Below are 12433 nucleotides of genomic sequence, written 5' to 3'. Positions count from 1 at the left end.
ATGCCTACCACGTTGGTGAAATCCTCAAACACAGGATATGGAGATGACAAACCCCGAAACCAAGATCAGGGTAAACCAGGATTCAAACCCACAATCAGAGTGCCCAAAGGGCGTAACCCTGTACAGCGAATTACATCGCTTTAAGATGGACCCCAAAAAACCTGAAAGTCTTGAAATACAAATTTCTACTTACAAACATACCACAGACTGATAAGGAAACTATCTGTTCATAACAAGCACCTGTTGATATGTGGGACATGATTCATGTAAGATGAAGAGTGAATTCTGCTGTGTCAGCATTTTCCCGTTTGCCCCCACTGGTATCACACAGCATGGAACATGACCTTTATCACTATACCTGGAACCCAGATAATCAAACCATACCTCTACTTGGTTTCCATTGGTTGACATGAACACTGGTGTAGACATTTAACAGCACAAAACATATATATATATATACTATCCAGACAGTTAACACTGACAATAGAATCCAGATTTATATACAGTTACAACATCTAGAATTGTTCCGTGATGCATTCTTAAAATCTTAAAATATTATGAATCACAAAATGACAACAGGTATGTTCTTAAAATGTGTATGTACACAGTATCAGTTTCTAAAAGCAGCATAAACTCAACAAAGTGATTAATGACAAAACTCACTCAAGTGAGAACTAATTTTCAAGAAATAAAAAGTCATTTCAGGAAATAAAAGATCTTTATAAAATATTAAACATTTCTACTTTAATATTTACCTTTTTTGGCTAAACATAAAATGTCAAGGGCATGATGGAATTTATTTGTATATCTATTTTGTTAACAACCATGACTACAACATGTACTTATTCCTCCTGTTCCCAAATCATGCTAAGTTACGACCCAATCATGATTCTATTACCATCTATGATGTGGTAAGGTGTTACACAAGAATGTGAACTCCTAGCATAATGGCTAAAACGTGGATTATGTCCACTTTCTTGATCTCCTAATTTTGTATAAATCATGTGTTGAAATTACTCCTCATTTGAAGGCTTAATTGAAAGTAATATGTGGTCTTATTTATACAAAAATACTAATACTCGAAATTTTGTACAGTAGTTTATATATTTAATGTATTTATGACATTAATATTGATGATCTTTCCATAATATTGTAATTTTAATATAGCTGACAGCCAGTGAACAAAGTACTGAAGTATTTTCTCAAAACAAAAATAAAAAACAGGTGTAATGGCTTTCTTGTTGTAAATTAGTAAGGACAGGCTCGAGTATTGGCCATTGGCATTATGACATACATATATGACAAGGAACAACTAGAAACCAGGGTTTCTAAAATTAAGATTATTTCATTTCGATAATTGCACTATCAACACAAACGTACACCTCATGTGTACATGCATGAACTTCAAAACAAAAACATGTTTAAAAGTTGGTTAGCATTTCTATAATAACATAATATTTACTATTAAATGAATATATTTCTTTGATAAGAATGTTGTACTGAAATGATCTGATATTAGAATACAATGGCTGCGACTTTGTACACAATGACAAACGGATGATGCTTCACACATGAATCTGTACAAGATGGCAATAACACACGTGAACACAGAACAGCACTAGCAACATTAGCTAGAACTAACTGGCCTGACTTACAAGCCAAAAATACAGAGTTATCTCCCCTTGATTTTCAGGTTGTTAAATTATCTTAATGTACATGGGCCGATGGCCTACAAACTGAAATAAACTTTCTAATCAAACCAGAGCAGGCTGAAAAGACGGATAATCGGAAATATTGTAGATGCGAAAAATTATTAATTTTCAATGCAAAATGTATGTCATTGATTCATCTGTAATATCTTGCTTAACTTTTGTGATGATAAAACGTTTCAATTTACTCAAACAATACAGAAAGTTAGGTTTATATTTATGGGCTGCTTCCATATTATGTTCAGGATGCTGTTTTGTAATCCATGCATAATTATGTCACCACTCACCAGTGATATGGTGATTTCTTTCTTTTGGTCAATTTTGCTCAAAATTCCTTCTCTGATATATATCAATTATCAAGCTCTATGATCTATATTGATAGCCAGTCCAGCTCTAACACTTCTTATCATAGGAACACTGCAACAAGAGAACGTTAAAGTTAATGTGACTCGAAAACATAAGGGAAGCAACTGCACTATCAAATTCAACAAATGTTAGAAACTAACGTAACCTTGCACTCATTTTGTTTAAAGGCTTTTCAAGTGATGTACTCGGTTTGATGAAAGGTTAGTCAGCAAAGCAATTCAGAAATTCACCAAGTGTATTCTCAGTTATATGACCCCCCTTCTACAGAACTGAACTTTTAAAAAGAAAGTTGAAAAAAACAAAAACAACATATAACAAAAGCATCAGCAAATATGAACTGTACAGAAATCTGGGTGATGCTGATCAGTACAGTTAACAGAGTCCAATTACAAAGGCTACAAAGCCACTGAAGACTATGGTTTCGCTTGAAGTCTAATCGGTTCACTTTCATGAACTGACAAGTTTGGTATGTGGTCATTTAGTGATACAGTCACCAGGAGCTTGTATCAAGGGGAGATAACTGCAGTGCGAAGACTACGACTGTGATCCCTGCATAGCCTGGCGAACACACGCTGCCAGTAGTTCGTCCACCTGGTCACCATCTGAGTCAGGGTCGATGTCGAATTCCTGAAATTGAAACGGTTTCAGATGCAACAAACTATTAAAAAAGGATGTGAGGTGAGATGGGGTTTAAAATCTTGTCTAAGATTTCTGCAACGTCTTTTATCAGTTGTTCAATAGATAAAATTTCTTGCATGTCTATAACTATATCACAACAGCCTGTTAATAAGATTGAATTTGCACCAAGCAAATCTGATGTTTATATTATCTGCCAGGCACATACCATCCGAGTTGGATGACATGCAAGGTCACAAACCCTGACCTCCAGATCCATTAGTGGGAAGCACAGATGGCTGAGGAAATCCCAACCCTGAATCCCTACAGTGACAACATCAACCTATATACCAGGGTGCCGTTGTACAAAGCGATCGTAGCGCTAAGATGATCGTAACTCCCATACCCTAACACAGACTTACGACTGACGTAGCGCTAAGGTTGCTTTGTACAACGGCACCCAGAACATCAGTCATGAGACAAAATTTGATTGCGAACAGTTGTCTCTCTTTATTCAGCTGTAAGAACAGTTCAATTTCTGTATTCAGCTGTAAGACTAGTTGTATCCCTGTATTCAGCTGTAAGAACAGTTGCATCCCTGTATTCAGCTGTAAGAACAGTTGTATCCTTTATTCAGCTGTAAGAACAGTTGTACATGTATCCTGTATTCAGCTGTAAGAACAGTTGCATGCCTGTATTCAGCTGTAAGAACGGTTGCATGCCTGTATTCAGCTGTAAGAACAGTTGCATGCCTGTATTCAGCTGTAAGAACAGTTGTACATGTATCCTGTAATTAGCTGTAGGAACAGTTGTATCCTCTATTCAGCTGTAAGAACAGTTGTATCCTTTATTCAGCTGTAAGAACAGTTGTACATGTATCCTGTATTCAGCTGTAAGAACAGTTGTATCCCTGTATTCAGCTGTAAGAACAGTTGCATGCCTGTATTCAGCTGTAAGAACAGTTGTACATGTATCCTGTAATTAGCTGTAAGAACAGTTGTATCCTCTATTCAGCTGTAAGAACGGTTGTATCCTCTATTCAGCTGTAAGAACAGTTGCATCCCTGTATTCAGCTGTAAGAACAGTTGCATCCCTGTATTCAGCTGTAAGAACAGTTGTATCCTTTATTCAGCTGTAAGAACAGTTGTACATGTATCCTGTGATCAGCTGTAGGAACAGTTGTATCCCTGTATTCAACTGTAGGAACAGTTGTATCCTCTATTCAGCTGTAAGAACAGTTGCATGCCTGTATTCAGCTGTAAGAACAGTTGTATCCCTGTATTCAGCTGCAAGAACAGTTGCATGCCTGTATTCAGCTGTAAGAACAGTTGCATCCCTGTATTCAGCTGTAAGAACAGTTGTATCCTTTATTCAGCTGTAAGAACAGTTGTATCCTTTATTCAGCTGTAAGAACAGTTGTACATGTATCCTGTATTCAGCTGTAAGAACAGTTGTATCCCTGTAATTAGCTGTAAGAACAGTTGTATCCTCTATTCAGCTGTAAGAACATTTTTTCCCTGTATTCAGCTGTAAGAACAGTTGTACATGTATCCTGTATTCAGCTGTAACAGTTGCATGCCTGTATTCAGCTGTAAGAACAGTTGTATCCCTGTATTCAGCTGTAAGAACAGTTGTATCCCTGTATTCAGCTGTAAGAACAGTTGTATCCCTGTAATCAGTTGTAAGAACAGTTGTATCCCTGTAATCAGCTGTAAGAACAGTTGTATCCTGTAATCAGCTGTAAGAACAATTGAATCCCTGTATTCAGCTGTAAGAACAGTTGTATCCCTGTATTCAGCTGTAAGGCCAGCATTAGGCTGTCTGGAGCCACATCTGGCCTGGAGTTGGCCTGTCAGTGGCCATTAGAATAAGCGTAGATCTTCACTGCCGACACACACTTCCCTACTAAATCTGTTCTGCTTCTGTATGCTTGATTTCTTTTTGTCACCCATGAAATTATGCCCGAAGTTGCACGGAAAAGCAGCACACAAAGTTCCATTCACGCAAGATCATTTCAGTTACATAGCAACATGCATGCACACATGTCCAGACTAATGCTGTGCCAGCTCACTGGCATACCATGCTGTAGTTGAACATGGAAGCCCAATCACAGAAAACTGACTCTAAGCCAACTGGCCTTGTATAAGGACGAGTGTCAGGAAAGGTAACAAAAGTATCTTTTTTAATGCCTTTCGGTGTGCCACAGTTCGAACCACCTCCATTCTGCTCTCCAGGCAAACCGACTTCATCCATACACCATGGAGGCAAAATTATTCATGAGTGATAATGGTTCACACAGAATTGTCAGTATGAAATTCAAGCCATTAAAAAGGCCTTTTTTAGGACTTAAACTAAAGTAGGAAATGTATAACAATTATTGGACAAACTAAACTGAGTACTTATCCGGTGCTTCAAGATATTTTCTCAAGATCATGCAGTTTTCAATACTGATTTCAAATTAACATTGTTTGAAAATCAGCTATTAAATACAAATTCTTTCCAGGTTTGTAACCAAAACACCTTACAACGAACATCCTGTCAATATAACATATTACATAAAAGATATGTCCTTGCATTCTAACAAACATGCAAATCGTCACTTCCACAATTTCATGATTCAGACCTCAACTCACAAATACAAACATATTTAGTGTAAGACATATCATAATATATCCAAACACATAACATAAAACACTTTCATGAGATGTGAAATCTAACTTTTTGGTTGGACCAATTTCCTATTTTCATTTTCAGTCCAGTCTGTGCAAAATGAGTCCCCTGTCTACACATCTGAACAATCACCCTGGTCGCAGCCGCCGCAGATGCACAGCCGCTGCAGCAGACGAGCAATGAAGCCTCGCAAACCATTGACACATGTGCACAATTGATGGTCCCCTTGGGCTCGCTCAGTGGAAAACCTTTTGCCCAGTCCTCAGCAATCAATTATGACTGAACAGTTGACAGGGCACTATGTTACTGCAAAGCAGCAATCTAGCCCTTTCTCCTCGAGGACTACCGCAACTGGACAAGTAGTGAAAAGCCACACTTTTTTCCTGTTTTCTTCCATAACAGCTAACAGATTGGTAGAACGAACGTTGGAGATTTTTAAAGTCGTATCTTAAAGCCTGTGGGTAGGTATGGCTGGTGATTGGGTGATTTAATCAGATACTTGTTGAGTGTGGTAGATAGTTATCCACCAGTCCAAAATACAGGGGTCCTGGGAGAGTTCAGTAGATCTAGATAATTAGTCGTCCCCTTCATAAATGTGTATTGCTTAACATTAGTGTAAAGACTCTAAAGAGTAGGAGCTCTTGAATTCTTGAAGATTCTTTGAGTATCTTATGGGGGATTCAATTAAATTGCTCTGATTTAAACATGAATAATTCAAATATTAATCATGATTTGTCTCAATGTGCCATTATTTCACATAAACACAACCAGGTAACAACACTGACCACTGTGAGTGAGTTAAGTTTTACACCACACTTAGCAATATTCCAGCTATATGGCAGCGGTCTGTAAATAATGGAGTCTGGACCAGACAATCCAGTGATCAACAACATTAGCATCAATCTACACGATTGGGATCAATGACATGTGTCAACCAAGTCAGCGAGCCTGGCCCGTTAGTCGCCTCTAACAACAAGCATGGGTTACTGGAGATCAATTCTAACCTGGATCTACACAGGTTCACTGACCACAGACACTAAAAACATACTTTTATTCTTCCCATTTATGATTTCCTGAAAACTCCATGGTTGGAATCATAAACTTAATTATTTAAGCATGACATCAGCAGCCCAGTTCCAGCTACATCAAGGAAGCCTGTCAATCTGTACAAACTAGGGGTCGACAATGTGAGCAACAAACAAGGTCACGATGACATGACAAAAGATCAGATGCAATCCAAAAGTTCTAGTTTGGATACAAATCTTCATTCTTCCAGTTTTGATAACTAGGGGCAGGATTCTTCTTTCTTTCCAAACTTCAACAGTTTTACTGTCATTCCCTAATGGGCCTAACTTCCAAAATGAGGACCACTCAGGAACTCTGATGGACAATTCTTCATGATATACATGATACAGGACATTTGATTTTTGTCTGATAATCTAAGCCATGGGTTAAGTTCAAGCCAATTCCCTTGAAATACACGAGAGATATACCAAGGTTCCAGGCCTTCACTTGACCGACAACCTTACAAACTATCGGCTTTCATTTCCTTACAATTATCATTAGGGGTGAAACAGTCCACAGCAGTAGTAGTAGAACCACGGTATTTTGCCTTCCGTTCGGTATACTGTCATGCAATCCAAAAATGCAGTACTTTCGGTTTTCGTACCGTCATTTCTATCGACACAATTGTTCATTCAAAATAACAAAGATTATGGTTATCTTGTTTCCATGTTATCAAACAACATAAGGTCTGGCTCACGTTGTAAATATTCTGCATTATGATCATGTCTCATATACATGTACTGAATTGAAACGGACAGAACCGGACAGAACCTTCTACTGCAATACGTACCATACCGTGGTAAGAGCGTACCGTTTCATCGCTAATTATCAGGATCATCTGACTGATATTTCTTTGGAAAAAGAAAGTAACTCCTGGTCTTCTGCTTGACCAATGACAGTTTGATTGTCATGGCCATCCTTTGTCCAAATAATGAAAATATAACTGGCTACTGTGGGTGGCAGGACCAATCACAGAGCTTGGTAGATAATGTGTTCATGCACATCACACTGTGTACAATTTTAAAATGCTTATACTGTGTGAGTGAGCTTATACTGACTACACAAAGTGATAGAACTCCATACAAATTCACACAGGTATTTATGGGACACGAATTCCTGCGTCCTATACGCATAAAAATTGACAGTGGATGCTACGAAATTTAGGTCCAAATACTTTTTGTAAAAGTTCCAATCAAGTAACAATAGGTTATCATTGAGTTTTCAACTAGCTGGGTTATGGTGTCATTTGCAATTTAATTACTGTAACAATGTGATGATCATGATACACAATACAAAAACAGTATTAATAATAATGTTTAAGTGTATGGGACCCCCCATTTTGTTGTCCAGGACCCCTGAAAATTAGGAGTATGAGTCCCAGGGACCCTCAAATACAGGACTCATGGTAAATCCCTGTTCACATGTTTATTGTATTGCAATATTTGTGAGTGCATGATTTAGAGTCTTAATGACATAACAATTAAAGCTAACATTGGTATGGAAACACTGACTGACTGAGTTCCGTTTTACGTCGCTTTTAGCAATATTCCAGCAACATCACGGCGGGGGACACCAGAAAATGGGCTTCACGCTTTAACCACTAGGCTACCCCAACGCCCCGGTATGGAAACAGGATACTATGTCTTTCATCAGATGGGAATTAATTCAAACATAGCCCTTCCATCATGACCTCAATGTAACTTCAATGTTGACTATTTCAAAACTAAATGCATGTATGGTGACACATGGGCTGAACTCTGCACATATCAAACATATTGTATGTTCTACTGAACTGACAATTTCTCCATATTCAAGTAAATATATCTTTAACTCATATTAACAACAAATGGGGAAACCAGAGATATTTGACTCCTAATTCTAGCAAATTGTGACACTAAAATTCCCTCTGGTGGTGAAAAAAAACATTCTATGTTTTGTATCTCTCAAATACAATTTGCTACTCAATTTAATTTTCGAGAAAATGACAGAGTTGGGCCTTAATTCTGATCCTAATCTGTACGCTCGGATCAGTTGTGTATGAGAATCAATTACTAAAGCTCCCAACAAAATTCAATTAGCCTTCTCAAGTGAACTTCACCCAATTGTAGGCCTTCCGAAACAATACGCTGTTGAAATTCACAGACTTTCTTTGGGGAAAAGTCTCAAAGGTTTCTTAAGTTTGTTAGAAGAGTTTCTTAATTAGCCCTCCAAGTCCTCAGACAGGTCAAGGAGGGAGTTTCACTTATTGCCTTCTTTCAAGCTGACAGTTTTAATTTTGATTTTTTTAAATTTGAGTTAAAAATCTAGACAAGTTATGGAAGACATTTGCTTCTTGACACTGCTTGTCCAATTTGAACTATTCATCTGACAGAAAAAAAACAACCAGCGTATACCCCAAATGTCCAGATTTTGTTAAAATTAGTATTATTATTTTGACTTGAACGAGAATTAATTATAATTTTTGTCCCACTTTTGAAACTACTATAATGTAATTACTTTAGAGGAACAAGGACAGATGATTACTGGTCTAAATTGAGGCGGAAGATTCAGTCCGTGAAGGGAAATATTAGTGAAAGAGTACTGATACATCGAGGGCAGTATGGTGACCAGTATTGATACTTGGAAGGTAGTACGGGTGAAGAATATTGATACTTGGAAGGTAGTACGGGTGAAGATTATTGATACTTGGAAGGTAGTACAGGTGAAGAGTATTGATACTTGGAGAGTATTACAGGTGAGGAGTATTGATACTTGGAGAGTAGTACAGGTGAAGAGTATTAATACTTGGAGAGTAGTACAGGTGAAGAGTATTGATACTTGGAAGGTAGTACAGGTGAAGAGTATTGATACTTGGAGAGTAGTACAGGTGAAGAGTATTGATACTTGGAGAGTAGTACAGGTGAAGAGTATTAATACTTGGAGAGTAGTACAAGTGAATACTATTAATAATTTGGAGAGTAGTACAGGTGAAGAGTATTGATACTTGGAGAGTATTACAGGTGAAGAGTATTGATACTTGGCCAGTAATACAGGTGAAGAGTATTCATACTTGTAGGGTAGTACAGGTGATAGAGTAATACAGGTGAGGAATATTGACACTTGGCCAGTAATACAGGTGAGAAGAATATTGATACTTGTAGGGTAGTGCACCACACAAACAACCATGCTTGTAGACTGTCGGAAGTCAGGTGAGACATTGTGACCATACAATCAACCTATCTTGAAGACTGTTGTAAGTCATATCAGACATTGTGACCACACAATCAACCCAGCCTGTGGAATGTGGTAAGTCACATCAGACATTGTGACCATACAATCAACCTATCAGACATTGTGACCACACAATCAACCTATCTTGAAGACTGTCCAAAGTCTGTCGTAAGATCAGACATTGTGAACACACAATCAACCCAGCCTGTGGAATGTGGTAAGTCACATCAGACATTGTGACCATACAATCAACCTATCTTGAAGACTGTGGTAAGTCAGGTCAGACATTGTGACCACACAATCAACCTATCATGAAGACTGTCGTAAGTCACATCAGACATTGTGAACACACAATCAACCCAGCCTGTGGAATGTGGTAAGTCACATCAGAAGTCACATCAGACATTGTGACCATACAATCAACCTATCTTGAAGACTGTGGTAGACATTGTGACCATACAATCAACCTATCTTGAAGACTGTGGTGTGGTCAGAAAGTCAGGTCAGACATTGTGACCACACAATGTCGAGACTCCAGTCACCAGTCACATCAGACATTGTGACCATACAATCAACCTATCTTGAAGACTGTGTAAGTCAGGTCAGACATTGTGACCACCACATCAACCATTGTGACCAGTCAGTCAGAATTGTCAACCAGCCTGTAGAGTGTCAGAAGTCTGCATGGACCCAAGTATCATAAAGCAGACATCAAAAGCCTGTAAATCACAATTTCCTAATATCATGAGAAAGTAAAAAACAATGTAACCAACAAAGATAAAGACATAATAAAAATACTCACATCATTTATTGATTTTAAAAGTTTAGCGATGAGTTTTCGGACAGATGAAAGTTTCTGCTGGGATTCCTCTGCCTCCTGTTTCCGTACCGACGCCTCTGTCTGGAAGTTGCTGACAAGCTGGAAACACATCACATGACAGGTCACATGATTGGTCACATGACAACTATCACTTCCTCACTGTTTTGCATGGTTTCAGATTGAAATACATTGAATGATTAATTAAATATTACTACACATTATATTGTATTCTGGCTTAGCCATGAATATGACAGACAATTTCGAATGAAATATTCAACAAAAAAAGTTAACGCAATTTTCAATATTAAAGTATTTAATAGTTCATATTATGTCATCGCAATGATATATGATGGGTGTTGGGTTCAACTCTGCTTCCAACACTATTCGAGTTATGTCAAAGAATGTCATCTTCATGTGCCTGAATTTATGCCGGTTTAAGGTATACTACTCACACTTTGCTAAGGATAAAAAACCAACAACTTTACTTCAACATAGACTTATAATTTGACATTGTATCCATTTAAAACTGGATAAATAATGATATGGTAACCCCTCTTTACGCAAACAGCCACTTTAATTTAACCTTATGCACTTGATACATGAGTAACCATAAAAATGGTTTTCATGGCACCAACCAACCATTTTGCAGCAAATCACGGCACGGGTCATTGACAAGTACACAAGACCTGTCAATAGCAGGTAGGGGATCCACAAGATGCAGTGACATACTGAAACCTAGGATCCATGCTTACAATAAGCTTAGATACTTAAACCAAATTAGACCCCATATCATAGTTTTCTGTTGAATCAATAATTTGATCCTTAGCAAAGTGTGAATAGCATATTTATCATCTTGGTAAGATCTACAAACACAGGTACGCTGCTCACAAACTTAGGGTCCTAATCAGGATTTGAGTGAGTGAGTGAGTATGGTTTTATGCCGCTTTTTGCCATATTCCTGCAATATCACACTAGTGGGAGACACCAGAAATAGGCTTCACACATTGTACCCATGTGGGGAATCGAACCTGGGCCTTTGGCGTGGCGAGCAAATGCTATAACCATCAGGCTCGCCCACCACCCCAATCGGGATTTGAACCCACAAACAAACCACTGCAGATCAAGTAACAGGACCTCAGTTTACTGGGCCCCCCTTGATCATATGAAAAACATAAGGTGTTCTTCAGTTCTTTTGAGCTGTATAGTTGTATTAAGAAAACTCAAAGCAATTTTGAATTTTGAACTTGAACATACTACAAAGCCCACTTTTTGTTATGTTTAAAGGAAAATACAAAAATTGATAATAACATCAAACTCACCCTTCTCAGGCCCTTCTCATAGTGGTCAAAGAAGTCATCTAGAGGAAAGCCAGCCAGTTCCGGCAGTGACATGGCTGATATCGTCTCCTTGTCCATTATCCACTGTGGAGGGAGGAAATATCGAAGACACGTCCTGGAACAAAAGACAGTCATTTTAACTTCTTCGAAACTCATTCAGAAGTTGGAGTATTAGGTAATATACTATATTGTAAAGAACAACTTCTTCATTACAACTGTGTTTGTCTCAAAGCACTCCATGTGTGAGAGAGAGAGAGAGAGAGAGAGAGAGAGAGAGAGAGAGAGAGAGAGAGAGAGAGAGAGAGGGAGAGAGAGAGAGAGAGAGAGAGAGAGAGAGAGAGAGAGAGAGAGAGAGAGAGAGAGAGAGAGAGAGAGAGAGAGAGAGAGAGAGTGTGTGTGTGTGTGTGTGTGTGTGTGTGTGGTGGGGCACCTGCCTGCACGTAAGGTGGAAGGAGACAATGTCTGTGGCTCAGATCTGTGGTACATCAACCCAGGTGCCTCATGACACTTTAACACTGGGGTTATATGTACCCTTTGACTCAAAAACTTGATCCACTGTCTTTAAATGTAGTCATGGGAAGTATGAATGGTATGCTTACATAAGCCCAAACAATGTCATCAACATCAACTTATAACCACCA

At 38.3% G+C, this 12433-nt stretch overlaps 1 protein-coding gene across 1 annotated transcript in view; it reads right to left on the bottom strand.

The window, feature by feature from the left end:
• Positions 1-323: 323 nt before the first annotated feature.
• The window catches only part of LOC124276612 (ATPase MORC2-like), a 54070-nt gene continuing 41960 nt past the window's right edge, over positions 324-12433 (bottom strand). Inside the window, exons 28-30 of the mRNA XM_046712258.1 lie at positions 11775-11907; positions 10438-10554; positions 324-2702 (exon numbers count right to left, since the gene is read on the bottom strand). Coding sequence (XP_046568214.1) covers positions 2610-2702; positions 10438-10554; positions 11775-11907 — 343 coding nt within the window. The 3' untranslated portion in view covers positions 324-2609. The remainder of the gene's footprint in view (positions 2703-10437; positions 10555-11774; positions 11908-12433) is intronic.

The sequence above is a fragment of the Haliotis rubra genome, unplaced genomic scaffold (assembly GCF_003918875.1).
Source record: "Haliotis rubra isolate DU_JTF1 unplaced genomic scaffold, ASM391887v1 Scf210, whole genome shotgun sequence".
Taxonomy (NCBI): Eukaryota; Metazoa; Mollusca; class Gastropoda; order Lepetellida; family Haliotidae; genus Haliotis; species Haliotis rubra.
This window is presented reverse-complemented; position numbering and strand designations above follow the sequence as displayed.